Source organism: Zeus faber (assembly GCF_960531495.2).
Source record: "Zeus faber genome assembly, chromosome: 9".
NCBI classification, from domain to species: Eukaryota; Metazoa; Chordata; class Actinopteri; order Zeiformes; family Zeidae; genus Zeus; species Zeus faber.
This window is the reverse complement of record NC_137197.1, coordinates 16361600-16389093: the sequence shown is the minus strand read 5'-3', so window position 1 is coordinate 16389093 and position 27494 is coordinate 16361600. Positions and strand designations below refer to the sequence as shown.

At 42.1% G+C, this 27494-nt stretch overlaps 1 protein-coding gene across 1 annotated transcript in view; it reads left to right on the top strand.

Annotated features, from left to right (window-relative positions):
- Nucleotides 1-12258: 12258 nt before the first annotated feature.
- LOC307234769 (tetratricopeptide repeat protein 12-like) overlaps nt 12259-27494 on the top strand; it is a gene marked incomplete at both ends in the record, with an annotated part of 31262 nt that continues 16026 nt past the window's right edge. Inside the window, 14 exons of the mRNA XM_080006632.1 lie at nt 12259-12322; nt 12532-12653; nt 13929-13988; nt 14613-14684; nt 15144-15204; nt 16548-16736; nt 21788-21857; nt 23574-23653; nt 24094-24262; nt 24553-24648; nt 25357-25420; nt 25526-25660; nt 26872-26964; nt 27287-27355. Of these exons, the coding sequence (XP_079862758.1) occupies nt 12259-12322; nt 12532-12653; nt 13929-13988; nt 14613-14684; nt 15144-15204; nt 16548-16736; nt 21788-21857; nt 23574-23653; nt 24094-24262; nt 24553-24648; nt 25357-25420; nt 25526-25660; nt 26872-26964; nt 27287-27355 (1344 nt within the window). The remainder of the gene's footprint in view (nt 12323-12531; nt 12654-13928; nt 13989-14612; nt 14685-15143; nt 15205-16547; nt 16737-21787; nt 21858-23573; nt 23654-24093; nt 24263-24552; nt 24649-25356; nt 25421-25525; nt 25661-26871; nt 26965-27286; nt 27356-27494) is intronic.

Genomic DNA, 27494 nt, shown 5'->3' with positions numbered 1-27494 from the left:
CAACCTATATAACAAATTGGATGATGATCACAAACGTCCTGCCATCCACCATCGCAGGCATTTCACTAATTCCTGCTCCAAATATAGATTGATGTAGATCAAACTTGGACCACAAGATGTCGGAACTGCCCCGAATCCAACGTCACTTCATTCATGTCCGTGGGTGTGGCAGTTGCTGTGCGCCAGACATGCCAAGGAGAAGAAAAAAAAAATAATAATCAGATCAAAAACAATAGTATTCCAGCGCTCTGGGCTGGACTCATAAAAACACATCAGAGAACAGTAAGACATTAATCCTCTGAGACTTGAGCGAGAAATTGGGATTTATAGTATTTAAAAAAAACATTTGCTTTTCTTATGGTTTATTAGATGGAGAGCTTTGAGGAGTGATTTAATTAAATTTTAAAATGGGGAAGAGTGGGTTGGGAATTTAAAAATCTTTGTGTATGAATGAAGAATTTACTAAAATTAAGAAATTGAAAACATATTCTGAAGATTAACGTGGCTCTTCTATTGTTCTACGGAAAGAAACCCCATTATCTGTCTTTCTTTGAAAGTCAAGGAATCATCTGCAGATCGGTTCAATCAGCACGCACAGAAAATATTAAAAGCAGCTGAAAAAACCCCATAAACTGCTGCAGGCGATGATGGTTTAGTTTTATATATGGCCATTATTAGATTCTGTACTCCCCTCCTGTATTTCAGCCTGTTCTGCATCAGCCCCCAAAAATGCAACAGGGCGGGGCAATCCATTGTTTACTTGCTGATAATAGCTTGAAGCCCATCTAATTTTAATAAACCATAGAAATACGTGTGTCCCATTTGTTTCAAGGTATTTGTGGTTATTTGTGGTGGAATACAGGAATACAACAGGATTGGGAAACATCCTGCCATACCGCCCCGGGCCGCAGGGAGGCAGTGTTGCTTTGCTGCTGATGAATAAAACCCTGGCTAAAAAGTTGGTGAAAGCCTCCATACGTGAGAATAACACTTTTATCATGATAGAGTAATATTGTGTAATAATTAAAAGGATAATATGACATGATGTATAAAATATTAATATGACTTACCCATGGACACTGTTATTCTTGCAAAAATGACGAAATCATATATTTTCGTGTTTTGTCCTTTCATCAAAACTGGTGCGAGTCATGCGGCTTGCCAGAGATACAGGGGCTGACATGATTCTATTCGAATATTTTTCTACTCTATTATAATATGTTTCTATTTTCTTCCAATATGTTTCTATTCAAATATGTTGCTATTCTATTCTAATATATTTATATTGTATTCTAATATGTTTCTATTCTAGTCTAATATGTTTCTATTTTCTTCCAATATGTTTCTATTCAAATATGTTGCTATTCTATTCTAATATATTTATATTGTATTCTAATATGTTTCTATTCTAGTCTAATATGTTTCTATTATATTCTAATATGTTTCTATTCCATTCTAATATGTTTCTATTATATTCTAATATGTTTCTATTATATTCTAATATGTTTCTATTATATTCTAATGTGTTTCTATTATATTCTAATATGTTTCTATTATATTCTAATGTGTTTCTATTATATTCTAATATGTTTCTATTATATTCGAATGTGTTTCTATTATATTCTAATGTGTTTCTATTATATTCTAATATGTTTCTATTATATTCTAATATGTTTATATTCTCGTCTAATATGTTTCTATTCTAGTCTAATATATTTATATTCTATTCTAATATGTTTCTATTATATTCTAATATGTTTCTATTCTAGTCTCATATGTTTCTATTCAAATATGTTTCTATTCTATTCTAATATATTTATATTGTATTCTAATATGTTTCTATTCAAATATGTTTCTATTCTATTCTAATATATTTATATTGTATTCGAACGTGTTTCTATTCTAGTCTAATATGTTTCTATTCCATTCTAATATGTTTCTATTCTAGTCTCATATGTTTCTATTCTTCTCATATGTTTCTATTATATTCTAATATGTTTCTATTCCAGTCTAATATGTTTCTATTATAGTCTAATATGTTTCTATTCCAATCTAATATGTTTCTATTATAGTCTAATATGTTTCTATTCCAGTCTCATATGTTTGTATTCTAGTCTAATATGTTTCTATTCCATTCTAATATGTTTCTATTCTAGTCTCATATGTTTCTATTCTTCTCATATGTTTCTATTATATTCTAATATGTTTCTATTCTTCTCATATGTTTCTATTATATTCTAATAGGTTTCTATTCTTCTCATATGTTTCTATTATATTCTAATATGTTTCTATTCCAGTCTAATATGTTTCTATTCCATTCTAATATGTTTCTATTATATTCTCATATGTTTCTATTCTTCTCATATGTTTCTATTATATTCTAATAGGTTTCTATTCTTCTCATATGTTTCTATTATATTCTAATATGTTTCTATTCCAGTCTAATATGTTTCTATTCCATTCTAATATGTTTCTATTATATTCTCATATGTTTCTATTCTTCTCATATGTTTCTATTATATTCTCAGATGTTTCTATTATATTCTCATATGTTTCTATTATATTCTCATATGTTTCTATTATATTCTCATATCTTTCTATTGTCGTACATTCTGGTGTGTTCCATTCTCGTGTCTTGGTGACGGCCAGGCGTACCGCGTTTACCGTTGCCATGGCCGCCGGGGACGCGGGGAGCCCCGTGCTGCTGCTGACACTGTGCTAAGTGGCGACACCAGCCACAGAAGTATTATCGTTGTTAGTTTGTCATCGGAAAGAGACGCGATGGAGCAGCTTCGAGACCTGGAGACTTTTTTAAAGAGCGTTGACACAATAAGTAAGTGTATTTAACGTAACCGTAACGTCATGCCCAGCGTCGACAGCGTCGTAGCGAGGCGCACTGACCACGCTCCGAAACAGATCACATACATCCGGGAGGCGGTTTTGGGGGAGAATTTAACTGAGTGCTTAACTGTGACTTCTTTGGAGTTTGAACGATTACGTTGTTTTTATGTTCGTCTTTCAGTTGATCAGAGTAGAAAAGTGTGACACGCCACTGGGACAAGTTGTCACGATGTCGGACTAAACCTCCTGTTCCCCAGTTTAACAACAGTCCAGTTAGAAAGCACTTGGGATGTGTTATCCTGTCTGTCTGCCTGTCTACCTGTCCCTCTGTCTATTTCTGTCTGTCTTGTCTTTCCTGCTTGGCTATCTTTCCATCTGTCTGTCCGTCTGTCTGTCTTCCTATTTGTCTGTCTGTCTATCTAGCTGTCTGTCTGTCTGTCTGTATTTCTTCCTATTTGTCTGTCTGTCTACCTGTCTGTCTCCCTGTTTTGGCTGTCTGCTTGTCTCTTGTCTACCTTTCGTTCCCCCTCTCTGTCTGGCCTTCTGTACAGCTGTCTGTCTGTCTGTCTGTCTGTCTGTCTGTCTGTCTTTGTCTGTCTGTCTGTCTGTCGGTCTGCCTTTCCTCCTATTTGTCTGTCTGTCTGTCTATCTGTCTGTCTGTCTGTCTGTCTGTCTCTCAAGATTACGCTCAAAATGTCAAAGTAGGTCTATAGAATATCTCTCCTTCTGCCCCCTCTCTCTGTCTCTCTCTCTGTCTCTCTCTCTCTCTGTCTCACTCTCTGTCTCTCTCTCCGTCTCTCTCTCAGGTGAACTCGTGAAAGAGCTCAAGTCGTGCGATGCTGACACGCAGCGGAAGGCGGTGGAGAAGGCTGACCGCTACATCTCCGCTCTGGAGGACGGTGGCGGAGGGTGCAGCACCAAAGTCAACAGGACGATGATCAACACAAACACAAACACCAACGCAGCTCCACCAGCCACAGCAGCTGCCTCTTCAACGGTATAAACATGTCTGCTAGGACTGACCTCAAATTGGGACTAACATGCGTTTGCATAACCAAAGCAAATGCTAAATGCTAAATCGAATGTAAAAAAAAATAAAACAGAAAAACAATAAATGTGGCAGTCAAAAATTATATTTACAAAATAGATTTACAATTATATTTACAAACGTTAGTGACGATAACCTAAAGTAAAAACAAATAAATCATCGCTGTGAAAAAACCCCACCATATATATATATATATATATATATATATATATATATATATGTATATATATTACAGTTTATACAGGAAGATTACCTGTGTATAACATGTTTCTCTCTATAAATGTTAACATTGCTATGTTTACAGATAAGTAAAGCTAACAAACCTAAAATAAAAATGCAGCCATGGCAACCTCCCTCTCTCTACCCGCCCTGATACTCCATGCCCTCTTACTGTGTGCTGATGTGGATGTGTGAAATTTTACTTCAATATGCAGGATACATTTAAAATATATACACACAGCAATTAAACGTGGATGTGGATTAAAAAAATATAATTTTGTTCCTTCTCAGTTGTTCATTCTATTTTGTTCATTTAGTCCCCAGAACAAATGAGGCATCAAATGAGGAGTCCCCAGAATGATGCATGTATGAGTTCAGGTGAGTGAAGTCGACAATGGATCTCTTACTTTTTCTTCTACTTTTTTTAATCAGAAATGGGAATGAGAACTTGTTTTTGAATCAAAAGACATTGTGACTAATAGAAACCAACAGAAGACCAGCAGGTCCCTGAGTAAGATTTAAAGTTACCCCAGACAGAAAATAATACCATTCTTTGGCTGTTGGATGCCTATAAAAACCCAGATATACTTCTAGGTATAAATAAAGACATATACACTCAGTGAGCACTTTATTAGGAACACCTACTTATTCATGCAATTATCTAATCAGCCAATCGTGTGGAAGCAGTGCAATGCATTAAATCATGCAGATACGGGTCAGCAGCTTCAGTTAATGTTCACGTCAAGATGTTTTCGACCTTGGCATGATTGTTGGTGCCAGACCGGCTGGTTTGAGTATTTTTTTAACTGCTGATCTCCTGGGATATTCATGCAATTACAGTCATCTAGAGTTTACTCAGAATGGTGCGAAAAGCAAAAAAACATCCAGTGAGCGGCAGTTCTGCGGACGGAAACGCCTCGTTGATGAGAGCGGTCAACGGAGAAGGGCCAGACCGGGTCGAGCTGACGGAAAGGCTACGGTTACTCAGACAACGTCTCTGTACAAGTGTGGTGAGCAGAAAAACATCAAAGAATGAACAACCTGCTGAACCTTGAGGCGGATGGGCTACGACGGCGGAAGACCACGTCGGGTTCCACTTCTGTCAGCCGAGAACAGAAAGCAAAGACAGTTGAAGACCGGACAAACGTAGCCTGGTCTGATGAATCTTGATTTCACACGGATGGTAGGGTCAGAATTTGGCCCATGATTACATGGACCCAACCTGCCTTGTGTCAACAGTCCAGGCTGGTGGTGTTGGTGGTGTAATGTTATGGGGAATTTTTTCTTGCCACACTTTGAGCCCGTTAATACCAATCAATCATGGCTTGAATGCCACAGCCTTTTTGAGTATTGTTGTTCATGGCCACAATTTACCATCTTCCAACGGCTACTTCCAGCATGATAATGCACCATGTCACCAAGCAAAAGTCGTCTCAAACCGGTTTCATGAACCTGACAATGAGTTCAATGTTCTTCAGTGGCCTTCCCAGTCACCGGATCTGAATCCGGGAACAGCTTTGGGGTGTGATCGAACGGGAGATTCACAGCATGAATGTGCAGCTGACAAATCTGCAGGAGTTGCGTGATGCAATCATGTCAACATGGAGCAGAATCTCAAAGGAGTGTTTCCAACTGTTCCAACTGTGTTCCTAATAAAGCACTCAGTGAGTGTTTATATGCTTTATACTATGTATATATTGTAGATATGATATACGTATATTTATATGATTTTATTTCAGTTACAATCAAACAATCAAATTCATTGCGATAGTGCAATAGAGATTTGTTACAGCTAGTGCATGTCCATTTAAAATGTAAGACTTTCTCAGACATTTTAGTGGCACAGATGAACAATGTCAACGATTCAGTCCTGTGTTCCACAATGGAAGATGAAACTGCCGGTTAAAGTCGTACACCGGGGAACGACGCTCTTTGTGACTCAGTTGCAGAGCCCTGAAGCCCTGCCCCCCCGCTGGCTCGCTGTGTGATGTTGAAAGTTTATTAATATTACACGTGTTGCGTGTCCAAATTGCACTAAATTCGACACTGCATGCCCTTGGGTCCCCAGCAATACACCCGCAAAGTGTGAAGTAGATCTGATAAAAAGGTTTTTCGAGATAATTGAAGGACAGATAATCTAAAGATATGCATACAGACAGAGATTCCTTCCTTTATAGTTATAATAATAATTATTATTATTACCCTATGGATTTTGTTATTTTTTATCTTGTTTTTTGGGCTCAAATTATCTGAAACTCTGCAACCACCGTAACCAGTGTTTCACAAAACCCCGAAAACTATAATCCGACACAGAAGGCGTTTTCGCTCCACAGTAGGTTCTAAGAACCTTTGGAGGAACTACAGCTGGGAAATAAAATCATCGAAATAATTTTAACAATAAAATCTTCCACCATAACGATGATAAATGTATGAAATTAATTCTTGATATAGTTTGATACAGAGTCAGCTTTCCTCTAAGACATGACCTGACAGCCAATTGTACAGCAGAGAAACAACTATGTGATACGAACAGCCAATCGTACAGAGAAACAACCATGTGATGGAAACAGCCAATCACACAGCAGAGAAACAACCATGTGACAAGAACAGCCAATTGTACCGCAGGGAAACAACCATGTGACATGAACAGCTAATTGTACCGAGCAGAGAAACAACCATGTGATGCGAACAGCCAAACGTACAGCAGAGAAACAACCATGTGACAGGAACAGCCAATCGTACAGCAGAGAAACATCTATGTGACACGAACAGCCAGTCGTACACCAAAGAAACAACCATGTGACACGAACAGCCAGTCGTACAGCAAAGAAACAACCATGTGACACGAACAGCCAACTGTACAGCAGGAGTGCCGGGGCTCCTCTACTCTCTCCCTGACCGCAGCGCCCTCTGGCTGGGCAGCGTGCAGCAGGGATGAGGCCCCAGGAGCTGACACGGCGGATCTTCCTCAAACACCAACTTGAACTCGAACTGGAACTCAAGCTCACCCTCCTCCCACCCCAAGCTTTATTATTATTATTTAATATATATTGTGGTAATAAACAGACATCGATTTTTTTTTTTTTCTAAAACATCGCGATAACATGTTTGGCCAAATCGTCCAACCCTAGCAGGAGCCGTCCCTTTTGTTCATGTGGATTTACGGAACCTTGGAAACCTGTAATACGTACCCAACATGCCTAAACTGGATCCCGTATATTGCTGCCTGCAGCTATATTTATTATTATTATTATTATTATTATTTTTGTTGTTGTTGTTGTTGTTGTTGTTGTTGTTGTTATTGTTATCCATCCATCCATCCATCCATCCATTTTCCTTCGCTTATCCTGGGCCGGGTCGCAGTGGCAGCAGGCTGAGTAAGGAACTCCAGGCCTCCTTCTCCTTGGCAACGTTTTCCAGTTCCTCCTGGGGGACACCGAGGCGTTCCCAGGCCAGCTGGGATATGTAATCCCTCCATCGTGTTCTTGGTCCACCCCGTGGTCTCCTACCAGTTGGACGAACCACCCTAACTGGCTCCTTTCGACGTGAAGGAGCAGCGGCTCTACTCCGAGCTCCCTCCGGATGTCCGAGCTCCTCCCCCTTTCTCTAAGGCTGAGGCGAGCCACCCTACGGAGGAAACTCATTTTGGCCGCTTGTATTCGCGATCTCATTCTTTCGGTCACTACCCAAAGCTCATGACCATAGGTGAGGGTGGGGACGTAGATGGACTGGTAAATTGAGTGCTTTGCCTTCCGGCTCAGCTCCCTCTTCACCACAACGGTCCGGTACAACGCCCGCATCACTGCTGACGCCGAACCGATCCACCCGTCCCATCTCATGCTCCATTTTCCCCTCAATCGTGAACAAGATCCCGAGATACTTGAACTCCTTCACTTGGGCCAGCAACTCGCTCCCGACCCGCAGGGGGCAATCCGCCGTTTTCCGGCAGAGAACCATGGCCTCAGACTTGGAGGTGCTGACTCTCATGCCGACCGCTTCACACTCAGCTGCAAACCGCCCCAGTGCGTGCTGCAGGTCACGGTCTGATGAAGCCAACAAAACCACGTCATCTGCAAAAAGCAGAGATGCAATTCTGAGGTTCCCAAACCGGACACTCTCCTCACCTTGGCTGTGGCTAAGGTGTGGCTCTCACTTTGGTTGAACAAGGCCCCGATGGCTTGTACCAACGGCCCCGGTACCCCATACTCCCTCAGTACCCCCCACAGGATCCCCCGTGGGACACGGCCGAAAGCCTTCTCCGGGTCCACAAAACACATGTAAACTGGATGGGCAACCTCCCACGACCCCCCCCAGCAACCCTGCAAGGGTAAAGAGCTGGTCCACTGGTCCACTGTTCCACATCCAGGACGGAATCCGCATTGCTCCTCCTGAATCTGACGTTCGACAATCGGCCGGAGCCTCCTTTCCAGCACCCTGGAGTAAACTTTCCCGCAGAAGGTGAACAATGTGATACCCCTATAATTGTAGCACATCCTCCGGTCCCCCTTTTTAAAAATGGGAACCACCATCCCAGTCTACCACTCCACAGGTACTGTGTCCGACATCCATGCGACACTGAAGAGGCGTGTCAGCCAAGACAGCCCAACAGTGTCTTGAGCCTTAAGCATCTCAGGGCAAATTTAATTCACCCCCGGCGCCTTGCCACAAGGAGCTTTTTGACTACCTCAGCAAGACTTCCCCCAAGTCTTCAGACTCAGACTCTGGTCTGGTAGCATGTACACTTATGAGCCACCCTTTGCTCGAACATGGTGTTCGTTATGGCCAATTCATGACTAGCACAAAAGTCCAATAACAAAGCACCACTCAGATTTAGATCAGTTCCTCCCAATCACCCCCTTCCAGGTTTCTCCATCGTTGCCCATGTGAGCGTTGAAGTCTCCCAGTAGAACTGTAGAGACCTTAGACTGGTGTTTGGTGCAGAAGCACACACAACAGTCAGAGCTTTCCCCATAGCAACTTGTAGTCGCATAGAGGCGACCCTCTCGATCACTTGGGAGAAGTCCAACACAGCGGCACTCAGCCAGGGGCTCGTGAGTATCCCCACACTCGCCCGGCGCCTCTCACCCTGGGCAACTCTGGAAAAGGAGAGAGTCCAGCCCCTCTCCAGGAGTTGGTTCCAGAGCCAGTGCTGTGCGTACCGCTCCACCTCCCTCACCAGCTCCGGCTCCTTCCCCACCAGAGAGGTGCCATTCCACATCCCTAGAACTAGTCTACAATGCCGAGGATCAGCAGGTCCTAGCCCCCGCCTTTACCTGCCACCCGGCTGACATTGCACCTGACACTAATGCCTATCCCTGCAGGTGGTGGGCCCACAGGGTGGTGGCTCCATGGTGTTTCTTCGGGCTGTGCCCAGTTGAGCCCCATGGGTCAAGGCCCGGGCACCAGACGCTCGCCGGCGAGCTCCCCTCCCAGGTCTGGCTCCAGGAGGGGGCCTCGGTTTCCGGCGAAGTATCATATTGCCTTGGATGTCGTTTCATTAGGGTCTTTTGAATCGCTCTTTGTCTGGTCCCTCCCCTGGGACAACTCTGCCTTGGGAGACCGTACCAGGGGCTAATTCCCCCGACAACACAGCTCCCAGGGTCACAAGGACAGACAAACCCCTCCGCCGCGGTAAGGCGACGATTCTTCGGGGGCTGTTATTGTTATATTGTTATTATTGTTGTTGTTGTTGTTGTTGTTGCAGTTGTTAGGTAGATAGTTAGATACAATTAATCAAAATTATATTTGAAAATAAACACAAAAAAATCACTCACATAGGCTCGGACAGAATTGAGCATATCATATACAGGATGTACAGCAACAAACAATTTAAGAGATAATTACTATAGATATTAGGAGATAATTTTTTAAGCTATATATTTATATATATATATATATATATATATATATATCTGCTGACATGCTGCTGAACTCTGTTTACTTGGAATGAAACCCCATCCTGACTCATATTTTAATGGACAGCCCTTTGACAGTGTCAGTGAGACTTCCTAGATATATTAACAGTGCAGCACTCTAAAAGCCGCGTCCTAATCCATTGTTGAACCCATCGCTCTTTAAATGGCGCGTTATTAAATGCAACATCCTTTTAGGTTTGCAATACATTGTACTTTCACAGGATTCCCTTTCAGCTTAGAAGCAGCATCAAGCAAAACAACCTTGCCATGATTTACCATTATGTAGCTGCCAGGAAACGTCACCTGCTGGTTTGGAGCAGAAAATAAATAACATATTTTAGGACCAGAAGGTTGCCTACAGAACACATGTACAGGGCTTTTGGCAGCATGTGGCACCACATTGGTTCATGATTTTAACGGAATGGGAGGAATCCGGACCGGGTTTCTTTATGACTGGACCCTGGTGGAGACAACCAGTGATGAAATACTTATTGATGAGGGTAAAAGGGTTAGGGTAAAATGATCTGTAGGAATTCTTTGATTAGTGTCATTGCAACAATAGAGGAACAGGTCAATGCATATGAAATACTGTACTTAATCTAAATGTATTTATGAATGTTATTTATGAAGATTCTGTCGTGAAACACCATGTTCATCAACAGAGGGGCAGCAGAAGGAGCAGGATTAACGATCAATTGGTGACGCGAGTTTAATACTTCACAAATGCTTTCAGAACACTTTATATGATGCTTAGTGAAACATTTACATTGGATTGTTTGGTGACCATGGGCTTAGTATTTCTATATTCATCAGAATACAAGATAAAATAATGCAGACGCTTCATTATTTTCGGAAAACAAAACAAATATCCATTCTTCCTTTCCTTGTTACATACAATTACATATGCAAGCTTGGGGTCAGCGCGTTTGTGGAGGTTTTCAGCATTTTATAGCATTGCAACATTCTGGGGAAACAAAAACAATACTTTGTTATTTCCCTTGAAATTAAATTAATTACATACAGTAAGTGCTAATTTCTGGTATTATGAAATAGACGCATTTCTCCCCCGTTGTGATTATAATAGTTAACAGCACAACAACTCCTCCTCATTATGCTCACTGCAATATATATGTATACAGGATGCCTGTATACTGTATACATCAATGAAAAACACTGTTAATAACTATTCATAAATGAAACTTTTCACAACTGTTTGTGGGTGGAAAGGAGGCTTAATGATGGGCGTAAGGCCGTACATATTGAGGCTAAATGTTAGCAAGTAATATATTTAGTCTACAAAAGCGGAAAATAATGATGTGCTTGAGGGACATTGGAAGGCAATGTCGTGTTAAATGACTTTGACACCGCGGTCGTTGCAGAGCCTCCTCATTTTAGAAACCACGTCGGGTCTACCTTCGGCTGACATTCACTGCTTTGGACTGACTTTGATTTGCCCGCGACTCTTTTTAACATTATTCATCATTAACTGCCCTGATGGGAACTCCATGGTCCACCCCTCCATGGATGTGAAAACTTTCACTTTTATTTTCCAAAACATATGTGCACTTGGGAGAAGGCTGTTACACAAAGATATCGTGTGCCGGCAGGGCAGCAGGCTTACTGTTATTGCCCATCTTATTATTATTATTCCAGCCACATTTCCACTACTCATCCCACAGCTGTTTCAAGCCACGTACACGCGAAATACATCCACTTTTTGTGTCAAACTTTGCCAATGATAGGGTGCCGAGGTAGCTCACCAGGTAGCGCGCACCATACACAAGGCTCAGTCCTTACCGCAGCGGCCCGGGCTCAACTGGCACGTGGCCATTTGCTGCATGTCGTCCTCTCTGTCCCCTTTCTTCCCACACGATCACTGTCTAATGAAGCATGAACAATGCCCCAAAAATATCTTAAAACAAAAAGACTTTGCCAAAGTAAAATTGTAATAAGATTTGTGGGTGTGTCAAAGAAATGTGGTCGTCATGGAAACATGTACACGTATAAGAATTCCCCACACAGCCTCGCACATACATACAAATACTTGTACGTAGGCGCACAAACACAGCAGCCTTACAGTTTCAACAGGAATTGTCTCGACTAACTCTCCTGAGCCTGCCTTTGCATCATTTTGTTGTCTAACAGATTTGTAGACCATTCTTTGCAACCCCCGTCGTCATATATCCTACTGATCATTTTGTGGAATTGTTGACAATTAAAGACAATTTCATGAAGATGATGGAGAAGGATGCCGACGACAGGATGAGGAGGAGGAGAGCGAAGGAGAAAAGGGCAAATGGTTTGTGAACGTCTATTCCTTAGTTTTTTCGTAACTGCTGTATCGACGTATCAGCTGTATTCTATCGACTATTGTATTGCATTGTATTGCATTATATTGTATGTTTTTTTATTGTATTGCATTGTATTGCATTGTATTGTATTGTATGTTTTTTATTTGTATTGTATTGTATTGTATTGTATATGCTGTGCCTGTACTTATTGCTGCAGATCTCAAAGACAAAGGAAATGAAGCTTACAAGCGACACGACTATGAAAGCGCTGTGAGGTATTACAGCGACGGCTTGGCGGAGCTGAAGGATATGCAGCCACTGTACACCAACCGAGCACAAGTATGTATTTTCATCCGTTATGGTCATCTTTTGAGGGACCTTTTGCTTATGTGGCAGACAAATATGTGAAAAATGGGAAATGGACAAAGGAGGGAAAGTTTGAAAAGTGGATTTGAACCCAACGACAACCGGGCTGCGAGGGGTTTTTGAAGTATGTGACCCAGGAGGCAGCGCAGGGGTTTCTAGCATGGGCTTCCAAAACATCACTGACATGAGAAAGATGATAAGATAAGAGAGGATCCACCACTTCAGGCGTTACAGCAGCAGAATTTGACGCAACAGTGCGAGGTAAAAATTAGATAAAAAATAAAAAATAAAATGAAATATACATGTATGTACATTCTAAACAGTGGCCTTATGTAATTTAAGGGCAGGTGGCGAGTTCCCTCAAGCAAAGTTCAAGTATGTTATGTTACATAAATATATCGTAGCAACTGTAGTGTTGTAATATGCTGTAGTATGATATAATATGCAGGTATAATAAAATAATATATGTGTAGCTATATTTGAAAATGTATATATCTATAGTATGGTAAAATGGCTGTGCTGTGGTGATGATAATAAAATTATAAGAATAATAGTAGTACTACTACTGATTTAAATAAATCATATATCATATAATGATCAACCAGTAATGAGTGCACAGCTGCTACTACTACTACTACTACTACTACTACTACTACTACTACTACTACTACTACTACTACTACTACTATTACTTCTACTACTACTAATATAGACTTATAACTGCAAAAAAATAATAATTTAACTGACGGGGGAGACAGCTTAAGAGCTACAGAGATGTGTTTGTGTTTCTAAATTGCATCAACAGTGTGTCCAAGAATATGTCCAGAGCATTAAAGCACTGAAACAGCATTTCACTGCTCACAGGGAATAGAGATCGAGATGCACCTCTGGCCTCGCCAAAGGCAGGATAAACCTAAAGCCCCCTAATTCTGACAAATTCTCTCTTGGGGAGGGTTTCCATGAAACACCCCAAAGGACGTATCCTATTCTTTCCTAACTTATCTATTTAAATGTAAAAGGCCGATCATGTTTTAGTTGCAGTTTTAATTTATTTGGTGTTTAACCGCGGAACCCCATCAGCAGAAAGCAACGCGCCACACCATCTGTGCCCACAACATCCTTATATTTGTGCTTTCCAATCACCTACTTTTTTTTTTTTTTTTTTTTTTTTATGAGGTCACATTTATTTACTGTATGTTGCCGGCGCCTCTTCACCATCTGTCCACCTCTTGGCTCACCTCTTCCCAGGCCTATATTAAGCTGGGGAGGTACACGGAGGCCGTCAGCGACTGTGAATGGGCCCTGAAGGTAAGGCCCCGTCTGGGAACTGCGGGTCAGCCCGTAGACACCTCATTTGTCATGGTGTCATCTCCGGTGCCCGTGTTTCCCGGAGTGCGCCGATGACTGTGGGTTTGGGGTTCGGGAGTGCGGGATGGATAATGAGTTCGAGGGTGTTTTAGGGCTGGTCCATGCACCGTCCCGGACGGCGCTCGGACCGGGGAACGGTGAGAGAAGCGGGTCATGAGTCGCGCTGCAGTTCGAGTCTATTATGGTGAAGAAATGGATCGCACAGGATTCCATTCCATCCGTTTCCATCCTTATTTGGACATTTTGCTTTTGCTCCTTTTTTGGTCCTGATGTCGTGAAAACATTTTCAGTTTAAAAACAAAAACAAGCCTCCCTCATTCGGGATGAGAAATATGCTCCATAAAGCATCTGTTGTTCATTCCATGGGATATGTGATGTGATCACATCTCAGCAACACATACTCAATTAACTCTCGAGTGTTTTGGCGAAGTACCGGTACATGAAGGCTGTTTTCACAATTTGTGGAACCAGCGCTCGACAACGTGAACTCATTTAACTGCCATTATGTTCATTTGTGAAATTCTTCACTCCCATGAACCCCTCCCTACCCCCTCTCTCTGTCAGTGCAATGAGCGATGCATCAAAGCTTACGTGCACATGGGGAAAGCATACCTCGGGATGCACAAATACAAAGAGGTGAGTATAATTACCCGTCATTACACCATTTTTACATGTCCTGCACACCCCAAATTGATTGTTCGATGCCAGATAATACTAAATGTCAGCCACACTACCAGAGTTTTTACTTGTTCTCAGTAACGATCGCTGACCCAGCGTCGCCGATATTCAGTCGAAGAAATTGCACAGCAAGCCTCCTTACATGTGGCCGCAGAGCTTTTCAAACCCACCCATTTGGAAAATAAGTGTTCAAAATCTCATTGACAGCTTGCAAACATTTATTCCGATGTAAATACTGCAAAGTGCACAATTTATTTCCCACCACGGGGGTCGAATTGGTTCCGGGTGCTCTTTTGTGCTGAGAATGTGTTTCGCTGAGCCCGGAGTCCTATTGATTTCCATGCTTCCGGAAGAGATCAGCGAAGCACGACCACCGATCATATTACCAGAGTGATGTCTCAAAATCCTCTTTTTCAGTCAAGGAACAGCTATGAAAAGATTGCGGAAATTGAACCTGGGAAGGCGGAGATGGTCAAAGGTAAAGAGAAACTTCAGCAACCCGTGTATTTACAGGTTAGAAAGCGAAAGAGAAAGTGTCATCTAAAGTTTCTGGGCGTCATCGTCATGGTTTCAAACTACCGCGTGTTTTTGGCAATGTTTTTGTTAACAATGACTGTGTGACTGTGCCAGAGAGGAATGTGCATAAGTACACCTAAAATAAATGAAACCTTGAAAAAAAACAAAAAAAACCCATCATTATATGTGTTCCACATTTTAGAAAGCGAAGCCGAAAGGTTGGCTATAGCCTTTGGTTTTTGGCCTTTTCTGTTCCTCCTCCTCCACCGGGTCCCAATAATTTCGACATCATAAGGTCCCTAAAAAGATGGATGCAGTCTGCTGCACGGACAATAAAAATGTCGACTGTGGTTCCCAGAGTGATTTTTCAGTGTCAAATATCTTATTTTTACGATTTAAAATCCCCTTGATGGTTACCCTGGTGTTTTTGTGTCGCCGCACAGGAATCTCAGTTATGACCAAGATTAATATTTAATTGATATTCAATTTATATTCTGGATGGATATGAGGTGAATAGGACCCAGTGGCTTCCTGTGTTTTACTGATACGTGGGGGGTAATGTTCAGCCATTATCGGTCATTATCGCAAAATAACCCCCGACAGAGTGATCGGGACTTCTATCACCCTGTAGGGGGTTCTTTTGTCCGGCCGGTTGCACAATACCCCCCCGTATTTTACAGTTACTCATTCAATAAAATAATTAATTGAGGCAGAATATTGATTTGAAATGATTAACAAAAAATATCGCACAACAATGCAGTTACAGAAACACTGCGTGAAACGGGGGACGTGAATTCAAACTGGCTTGGTTGCCGGTGACAACGGTCATTATGAACAGACGGCGGACATTATTCGCAAATAACTGATCGCCGATTACCGCTATCGGCCAATCAGAATAGAGCATTCCACACAGCCTCGCGACTCACAGCTCGCTCTGTCGGATATTTGGTCCGTACTTTTTTTCCCCCGGGTAAGGAGAGGTTATTTACGCATATTTTTTTACCCATCACAGTTAGTGCTCTCCCCAGCTCGGTTGGTCTATTTTAAAGATCGTTTGCCGCGTGTAAAGAAGCGTTACATTTAATATGCACTGTATATAGACATGTCAACGCTGCGCTCGGCGGGGCGGCAATGGGAGAGCAGGCGACGCGGGCGTTTGCAAGGGCCGCTCTGATGTGCGGCTGTACGACCGCAGTTACACGCCTGGCTGCTCCGAAGCCGTCGTTCTCTCAGTTTGAGGGTCTGTCGTGTTTTTCTGTTTCTTTTCTTCGTCCGTCTCTCCCTTCTATCCCCCTCCTAACCTAGAATACCTGAGCGAGGTGGAACGGCAGGCGGAGAGAGAGAGCCAGGAGAGGAGAGCCACGGAGGAGCTCGACAAGGGAGAGGGGACGGCCACAGCGGTGCCCCTGCTGCTGGAGAAGTTGTCGAGGCCCGGGCAGAGCCCCCTTTACTGCCGTGGAGCGCTGGAGCTTCTGTCACAGGCTATTACTGATTGTGAGTACTCGGCGGGGACACCCTCCCCGTCTCGCTCGCCCTCCGAACATCTCTCTGTCCTGGTCGTTCGATAGTCCTCCGCGGCGCTGTGCTCCGAGCGGCTGGAGTGGCGGCATTAGACGCTCCTTCAGGGCGCGTGAAAAGACGGCGGGAGGAGCAGACAATGGAGGGCTCGATATTGGGGGGAGACCCTCGACACCTCAGGCGGATAGAGGTTGTAATGTTCGTAATGGCCTCTTGTTTATACCTCATGAATCACTTGTAGTTTATTGATGCACGAGTGGCTGAGGGGGGGAACTTCTGAAGACGCGACGCCAAGTGAAGCATTACCACAGCAACTAAATGTTTGTTGTGGGTAATAGTCCATTTGTGATACCTGCAAAGAATGGAAGAGAAGGGGAGAACTGACCCTGTCCATTATTGATTTCTGTACATGCTCCATTTGCTTGTCACAATGAGTAAATTTCCAATATGGCTGATAGGGCCACAAGTGAAAAGACAAGCCTTCCATTCTGCCCAGAGAGCCGACGGGCAGAGGACATGGGATGAGAATAAACATTGGCCAGGAGTAACCGGAACCTGTGTCCAGGAGATCACTGTTCCCTTGTGGCTTAGCTTGGCCTGAGTGTGAAGAGTAACACAAAGGGGATGGTCAATGCCCGTAATGGCCTTAATGGCTGAACACTGGTGTTTAAGGCTACAAAGCACTAAAGGGATAGATTAGCTCCCAATCTCCCAATCTTATCTCATATGTTCGATTCTGGGTTCCGTGCATCCCAGGGTTTTAAAGACCACGCAGCCGAGCAAGGAAGATCAGGCCGAATGAGCTTGATTTGGTCCAGTACTTTGGACCAGTGCAAAAAGTTCTCACTGTTAAACTCAGTGTTAAAGTCAGTGTTATTGAAATAAAAGTGATGCGATTTTTTTTATTTTCTTTTGGATCATCGGAAAGTACTTCATGGATGGAACAAATGCAAGAATACGTACTTGGGAAAGTATTCTTGTACTTTTATCCATAAACCCATGGCACGTTGCCAAAAATTGCAGGGGGGTCCCGAGGCCTTGGACGATTACAGTATGATGTTTCTAATAGTGAAATATAGGTAAAAAAAAGTTTGGTTAAATTATATTTGTTATCATTATGAACGATAACAAAAATCTATGACTATATGTTTTATGGCCGAAACACCTGGCTCTCTCTCTCTAACATGAACATTTAACAAAATCAGACAAAAATGACCATCACTATTTAATACATGAAAAAAAAAAAGAATACGATTTAAAAACAAAAGTAAAAATAAATATACTGTATATACTGTATATAGTTATGATGTCATGGCATCCTCCTTTGTTCGTGTAAGAAAACAAAACAGTGTGAACACTAATTGAAATAAAAGCACATAAATATGAAGACCCAAATGATGAATGACCCAATAATCATATCCGATCATATATAAATATAATATATATACTGTAATATCAAATAATCCACACACATTCCTCTTAAGCAGCTTCCTCTTCTCAGCTAAATCTCCCAAAAATGATAAACCATAAACTGTGGATATCTAAATGTCAGCAGACTTTCATATATATATATATATATCTCATATTCCATACACTGTATATAGTGATGGTTGAATTCTTCTGTGCTGATATTTGGGGCTCACCGTGGATTATCAACCGAAGCCTCAAGAGGATCATAAGATTGTTTTCGAGCATTTCAGAATGTTTTCTTGCACAATGGAAATATTTCGGCTCAGTTTTGTCCCGAATCGAAACCCTCTTCAGTCCTCTTTCCCTGCCGTTCACACAAACGACCTCTTCCTCAGGGTATTTATTCACCAGTTGTATCCTTTAATCTGGTCTATGTTGTGTAAATATATTGTTTACTTGCATGATTAAAATTTACATTGCAAAATACATTATCTCCAAGAAACTCTGTGGACGCCGGGGGGTAGGCTCAACAAGGCGCAGAGAATATTCAAAAATGCTTGCAAAATTTGCTTGGATGCTTCTTGTTATGTTGAGTCATCTGGTTGCGGATCGATAATCTGGCCTTTCCTATTACATCTTGAATCATGGCTGGGGATCTGGGAACTGGGGTACAGAGTCGTACTGTACATCTAAATGCAATCATTTGTTTTATGGAAATCCAAGTAAATGAGCCCTGCCGGCAGCCGGCCACGCAGCACAGTGGAGGGTTCCTCGATTGCTCTCGATTGATTGTTCAAAATAGAAATGAAAGGCGTGATGGTTGTCATACCTCGTTCATGTTTAAAAGAAAACTCATCAGCGTTTCCAACCAAAGCCATTTTCTTTTTTACCGCTGAGTGTCGACCTGAGGGATGGGCGTCGGGGATCTTTGAAACATATCTAGTATTGAGGGAATCGCTGCAGCTGACTGCATTGCAATCTCTTTGCCGAGGAGTGTGGTCCTGTCGACTCGGTTGCCAACCAACTCCCAAAGATCGAAAATGTTAAAAAATGCCACAGTTTTCCTGTAAAACCTGACGGGTCTTTAGGGACGCTTTCACACCTATACTTTCTAGATTTGGTCCGATTCGAGAGGGAGTTGCTCTGTACGGTTCGCATGCACATGGTGCCCTGTTCAGCGAACCACAATTGGTTAAAAAATGACACGCGGTCATATGGATCGTTCATCTGTTGGACAGAACATTTCATAGGGAAAATCACAGTCACCGTTTGCGCTTTGCGGAAAAAGAAAAGGAAAACATGAATGATGGAAAATCACTTTCTGTCACAAAATCACAACAGCAGCAACAGCATCACAACAGCAGCGTATTGCGATTACGATCCTAGCTTTAATTATTATGATCAAGTGTTCCAACCAAATGAGAACAGTGGAAACACAAGTGTCAACGTTCGTTTTCAACCCACAATGCACTGTATTTTGGTTCGCTTCCTATATCAGGTCCTGTATTAAATCCGATTATGTTCTCACATGTAACGAACCAGAGCCTGGTTCACTTGGAACCGGTCTGGGTCCTGTCTTTTCAGGAGGACCAGGGTTCCATTGTTTGGTCCGCACCAGTTCAAACGCGTGTCCTCACCTATCCAAACGCAGTGCACCAAGAGGGTGAAAGCACCATGGTTGGATTAAAAGGGTCCAAACAGTGTAGGTGTGAAAGCACCCTTGGACACTATGGTATTGGACAGTCCACTGTACCCGGCAGGGTGGTACTCTTATTCATTCAACTCTATTCATCCTTCGTTAATGAGCTGTTTTTGACAACTGGCCTGCGACTTGGCAGAGTGTCTTCTGGGTGGATGAGAATCTCCATATACCACATGGCTGAGGTCATGTTGAAAATGAAACACCTCATTGGCATTGGATTTTTTGACACACTTAAAACAGGTTCTTTGGCACCTTCCGTCATGGCCTCCTAGAACGCACTTCTGTATTTTAGTGGCACTTTCTTCCTCCCAGAACGGCCCAACTTTCCAAATAGTTTTTTAAAGATTCTGCAACTCCGCTAGGCGTGACAGTGAAATATAGATCTACTGTATTTCTGGGCGCACACTGAATTTCAGTCAGTCAGATGGCTTGCACGATATACAGTATACTAGCCTCTCCGAGGAATCTTTATTAGTATTAGCTTGTTGTTTGTAATCTATGACTGTCAGTGAATTTTATCTCTTTGCTGCTGTGGAGCTCTTATACACTTTCATATATTTGTGAATCTCCTTTTCTGGCACACTCTTGAGTCGTATTTTTGGTGCAGTGCCGCACCACAAGTTGTGAGGGTATAATTGCATTGCAGTGCGGGTTTTAGTGTGACAAATAATCTGCTGGGCCTTGGCATTTAGAAGGATCCGCCTGAGAGGGCGGCGGGGCCTGTCAGACGGAGTTAAGCCCGAGCAGACGCAACGCAAACACCGGCGGCGCGGTGCCTCGGTGCCTCGGTGAGTGCGTCGTACCCCTGCACCGTGTTGTAGGGGCACGCAGACGTCTACAGAGGAAGGCTGCGCCGCCGTAATTTGCACCTAAGTAACCTTGACTTAGGAGTGGAATCGTTTTGCAGTCGAACGCTGGAAACCTGGTCGAGGACCCTGTGCAGGAGCAGGAAGCTGTCGATGGCATTTACAAATTTGTGGTTCAAACTTTCAGTGACTTGCAGTACAGATTTGACATTCTGTAGGTTGGGAGCCAACACATGCCAACAGATTTATGAGATATTCAAATGTATTATTTGTTATTTATTATTTATAATATTATGCATTATATATTTTTATTATATATACTATATATAAAGTATATTTAGTATATAGTATATATAAAATAATAATATATAATGTATAATATTATTATAAATAATATATGATAATGTATAATATAATAATAATAATAATGTATAATATTATTCTAAATAATAAATAACAAATACAATATATATATATATAACGTATATTTAGTATATATATATATATATATATATATATATATATATATATATATATATACACATAAATAACGTTGTCCAGTATGTTAATTCTTAGCTTATAATTAATTCTATTTTAAGTATTTAGGTATCTAAATTCATTATTCATATTTATTTATATTAATTACTATCTTCCAAGTGCCTAATATCATATTTAATTGTGAAATCTACTTGACTTCTACTAGTCTTCATAGATTGATTGATTGATTCAGCAAATGTCCGTTTTCAACTTTGATTCTGAATAATAAGGGTGTATTTTCCGACTGTCTGTCCTGCGATGCCATTCCGTTCAAAAAGTCAAAGGTCGCACAACTGAATCAGAATCAGAATCAGAATCAGAACAGAACAGAAAGGAGCTCATAGAAGAGCCCAAAAGCACATCTCTACTGTTCTCTTTCAGTCTATATAACGTCCACTTTCATTCTGTCCCCAATGCAATCGATTCATTTTACTCTCTGGTGCCCTTGACCGCTGCCATGTTGTGGGTGTTACGTTTCTGCAAAACCCCCAATGGCGACCAGCCCGGTGATGACATGAGGATGGAGACAGCTTGTGTGCTCTTTTCACCGTCCGGTGTTTCTCTTCCAGCAGCTTCGGGCCAGAGCCTCTTCAGACTGAACAATGGCTTCAGTGTGATCAGCGGCAATGACACAGTGAGGAGGTAAGGAGACCGGAGGGAGCGGCTCTGACGGATGGACCCGCTGACAGCCGCTCGCCCCGGTGAAAGACTTTCCAATTTACGGACGGGTTGTTTGTTTTCTTTCATGTCTTTGTCTCTGTTTCTCTTTCTTGCTTTGCCTTTACATACAGTGGATATTTATATGAGTCCTTGTTCTGTCCCAGAATTTTTTTTTTTTTGTACGATAAGCAACTTATGGCTCCCTCATGTCAGATTAGTACGTGTATTATTACCTCGTGCGCAATTCCCACGATTCCCATTGTTGACACTGTCATTGCTCAGGCTGCGGCGCGGTGTCCAAAAAGTTGTTGGAGGTTCATGTTGCGGGCTTTAATTGAAGTGTCAGCTTGATAAAATGGCGCAAGCGGCAGCCAGCCCCGGCACATCTAATTGAAATCTTTGAGAGGCATGTGGTGAGGACGCCTCGTGTCATTCTTGCCGGCGCCGGTCGTCGTCCTCGAAGGCAGCGCTGGGCTTTGGCCTCCGGTCCCCGCTTCAGAGGCTCCGGATTGAAGGGTAAAAGAAACGGGGAATTATTTTCCCCCCGTTGAATTGAGCTTCATTTGAACGCAAGATGAGTGGAAGGCGTGTTCCTGCCTATTCACAATGCGTTCTGACACAACGAGGGACTTTTTAATACGCAGATTTTATTTATTATTATTATTTATTTATTTATTTATTTATTTTTGTTAGGTTTCTCATCGATTAGTCACATTTCCTTGATATGCTGTTGAATGATAGTTTAATTATTGGATTTCATGAATAAGGTTGCTAGGTTTTCACACTATTTTGGCACTTTTCACCTTTTTTTCATTATTCATTTTCTTGTTTTTCATCTCCTTCTGCCTATTCCTTAATTACCATGAGATAATACATGGTTGGAATAATACAGTGCAAATTAGTAAAATTTGTTAAAAGCTTCCCATAAAAAATATCACCCCAAATGGTAGTAATTCTCGACATTTTGAGAGTACTCCGTCACGAAAACTAAGTTATTGACCGTATTGTTATATTTTTACAAATGTTAAAATCTAAAATTTCTCATCCTTCGACTAATTTCACCCAATTTGGTGAAATAAAATAGCTCTATGAATCAAATTCAACCTTTGTTGATATTTTCTGTTGTCTGGTAGATGGGGTCATGCACTATCATCAACTATATATAATAAATATAAATATCTTAAGTATATACTGTTTATAATCACTTATAACCACGTTATTGCTTTGCTATGGAGATGTGCACTTTTGAAAATGAATGATAATCATGATCCCAATTAACCAAATGGTTACTATCATTGAGGGTCAACTTGAGAAGCCATCCTCAAGTGGGAATTTTGACTGTGGGTGCAGCTGTGGTGCCTCTACAATTTGTCTGAAGAACTCCTTGAAGGATGCCAGTGAACTGAAACAAATCATTTTAAGTAGTAACTCTTAATCATATTTGTGTTAATCCATAAAACTATCCACAGGCTTAAGCACTGCCATTAATATTTGTCTATAAAGTTTTTTTAAAATATATTTTTTACATAATTTCTATTGAAGAATTGTATTGTTTTCGTTTTTTTTTTTTTATTAACCCTGCTTCAAACCATGTTCATTTAATATTCATAGAACAGGGAGATAGATGGAACAAGTGTAATCACAGTTGTGCATCTGAAGAGCACTTCACCCAGAGTGCCTTGCTTTATTTCTCCACAGTTGCCTGTTGCAGGGATCCAGGGACCCGGAGCTGTGCACGTCGCTGCTGAGGCTGTGGAGGGTGATTTGCAAGGGAAATGGTTTGTACACTTAAAGTTATACTTCACTTTTTTTTTTTTTTTTTTTTTTTTTTTTCTCCGCTTCGGTTGTTGCATCGATTCACTGTCACTTAGGTGGGCAGGATTATGGAGAGAAACGCTTGAAATACTATTTAATTATACCGTTGCATTGTTATCACACAGCCTTCTGCTCGTTTCCATGATGCCTCGCTCGCCTTTGTGTGGGCTGAAAGTACGGAAAACCAACTCCTTTTTGTCACTTGTTCCTAATTAGTTATCTAGCCACCCAACCTGATTTATGCTCGTACCAAATACACAACAGCTTCTGCACCACCAGTCTGTGAACACCACCTGATATTACTGTACAAGGTAATTGTGATCACGGATCATTTCATGTTTGAGGTAGGCATTGGCTGGCGTGTCATATTCTGTTTCCTGTTTCTGTTTCAATTTGCCTTCAGATGAAAACCAGAAAATGCTGATGACGCGCCCAGACTCCAGCCGCTCCATTGTTGACTTATTAGCATCGGAACACGCTGCAGTGCGGCTCGAATGTCTCGCCTTGTTGTGTTTGTGCTCGGAGACTGCACACGGTAGACGTTTGGCTGTCGACACCTTGAATTTGCACATGTAAGGAACCGCTCTTGTTGTCGTCGCATTGCAGTCGACGGCAACAAAAGCGCCGCGTGACTGGAAACTAGGCTAAAAAGGAGCTCTATGCCAGTCCCAACTTTGCTTTTTGCCAGAATGACTGTAGTAAAGCTTTATTTTATATTATTTATACATTTGCTCCCGTTATTTGCGTTACAAACATTCTTCATGTCTTGGGTTATTCATTTGAGTAGAAGCTATAACTCTCACTCCAGTCATTCACCCAAGTGAACTCTGTCTCTCTTTTTTTTTTTTTTTTCTTTTTGAAGGTTGGTGAAGAACCTAATGTTGTGCATTTCAAAGCCAAAGGATAAGCAGCAGCACAGAGCGCTGACGGTTCTGGAGAACTTTGCATCTGAAAACAAGTATTACTGATACCCAGCCTGGACAGGGTTTTTCCCACATTCTGAAGCCCTATGGAAAAGATCATTTAATTTTTTTTGGTGTTTGAAATACATAAACTTTGGCCGGATAGCCCACAGAAGGGATCCAGCGTTCTGTTATGCTCCCATACATAATATCAGTTTGCATTACAGAACTGGTTAAAGTGCACCCTGAGTGAGTGGAAGGTCTCACAGTAAAGCAGGGAGAGGCATTCCAAATAAATCAACGGGTGATATCACGCTTTTAATCTCGCTTGGAAAAAAAGGCTGTTCTATTTCTCAACTTGTTTCCAGTTCTTGAAATTCAAGGAAATATGGGAGACCAATATTCGCCTTCATAAACAGTAGTAACTCCTTATTCAAAAAAAAAAAAGTATTCCCTTCAGAACTTCTAGGAGAGTTACTTGGCTAAAGTGTACCATTATTATTAAGTACCGATGGAGTATTCCATTCATATTCAGATAAAAAATTGCTTACTGTAGGTTTATCTGTGTTAGCCTTGAACATACAGTATACACTGGTGTTGGCGTATAAATGGCCATAAAGAAGCATTTTCATCTGACAGTATTTGTCTGAGCACAGTTAATGTGAATAGCTATAAGTACATCTAAAACCGAAAACCTGTTTAAGGCCCTTATGCCTTTAAATGTAGAATCCACGGATTTCACGGATGATGTCATTCTCCCACAGGTTTTGCGTGCAACTACAGGACAAGTTTGCAGAGTCTGTCTTAGTCCCGTTTATAACAACACTGGTAAGATATTTGGAGTGGAAATGGAATTGCGATGCTGGCACTAAGCATCGTGCGAATGAACTCATGAGGACCTTCGAAAACATGTGCCTACTCTTTATCTTTCAGAGAACTGTCAGTTCGTCCAATCCCATCGCACTTCCTGCTTTGATAGTGGCGGTGGGCTGTCTGGCCCGTGACGATGTCATCCGTCGCAACATGGCCGACTGCTCTGAATGTTGGGAGGCCCTCCTGGTTGCCATGGTGATTAGCGTCGCGTTGGAGAGTTGTCCGCATCTCCCACAACATGGTTATTCTCTGAGTTGCGATACCACATACACACAGTTATGAAATGTCAGCAGATGAACTAGCATTTGAAGGAATAGGACAGATTAGAATAGAATACACTGAAAACAATTATTGCCTTGTAGTCATTGGATCAACTCAAAAGAATGCTTAAATTACATTTTTTAACCCTTCCCCCAAATGCCCCTTTGGTCGAAAACCCCCCCCCCCAAAAAGCTGCAAAAGTGCCCCTAAGGTAGAGAAAACGGTGTAAAGAGCCCTCTAGGTTGCCCCTACGTTACAGAAAACATTATAAAGTGCCTTCGAGAGTGTCCTTACAGTACTTTAGAGAAAACATGGTTTGATGGGTTCCAAATCCTGTTCCTTCAATATAATGATTGGAGGAGACCACCAAACTCACCGGCTCAAAGAGTTAAGCCGCTGTGGTGACCCAGTGGCGCGATGGCATTGTGATTGCGGAGCCTGAACGTGTCCGCGGATGTCGTGTTGGGCAGCGGGTTCACCTCCCTCTCCCTGGTTTACTGAAAGGAAGAACGTCACTGGAACCTGTTCAGATCCCAGTGACGTCCTTCCTTTCAGTAAACCACTACCTCCCTTAACAATGGTCAACTGTTGGGGTGTTTTTAAAACTTTGGCCTCACAACACTTCCCCCCCCTTTGAGCCAACGAGTCTTAATGAGCTTGGTCATCTCCTCCAATCATCTGATTAAAGAAACCTCCGTTCTGAAGGATAGAGACTTGAACCTGTGTCGTCAGCGTCAGGACCACCATGCCACCAGGTCTCCTTCATGCTCGACCCTGGTCTCCAGGCACTTTTTAAGTCCTCATACAGCGACTTGGCCCTTCGAGCCCTCGAGTCTTACCAAGTGTCGACGGCACCTGCGGTGAGCTGATTTAGCGGAACAACTGAGGTGACCATGGTGGAAATATCGGGACTCTTAACCTGTGACGGCAGCACAGTTCCGAGATGAGATTGTAGCGACTCTGAGGCGAAGCAGACTCATTAGAGCCTCAGTTCGATCTGACGCTGTGGGGCCTCGTCTGATCTTTCTGTCCCGTTCCCCCAAGTTTCCAGAGATAGGGCCACTCTAAAGGAGACTTGCGTAATGAATTCAACATAAACATTTAATTTTCTTACCGGAAATCTTTGCTTTTTCATTGTCATGCAGGAACAGTGCAGCGAAGGTGAAATCAGGGGGAGTGTGTATCCTCTGCTGGGACTGATATTCAACCTTTCCACGGTCACTTCTCCAGCCATCCAGGTAGGAACATGAGTGATTATACGAGGAAGGGGACGCCGTCCGGCCTGGTACTGGACTCCCGCCAGATCATTCAACTCGGGTGTTTTATGAGTGAACTGTGCCTGACGAGGAAGACGTATTTCTGTCATAACTTAACATAGTTTTTATATTCTGTTCACCATTTACACTCAGTTGTGTGATAAATGAATAACAACAATCCCGGGGAAACCATAGTGTGAACTGTACATGGTAGATTCTGTATGTTATGTATATTTATAAAAAATATTAATCTTACCTTTGAGGACCAACTAGTTATGCCCCCTCCCCCCCGTTGTGTGTGTAGGCGCACGCTGTCTCCCTCTGCAAATTGTGTCTGGCCCTGCTGAGCGATAGTGAAGGAGGAATCATCACAGTGAGTAAAATAACTCCCTTTGTAGCGGCACATTACCCAACAGGCATCAGATCTTTTGCAACTCTCCACAAAACGGAATAATGTGAGTGTGCACAGAGTTCCCGCTGACATTTCAGCAGAGTCGTACGGAACACAAAAA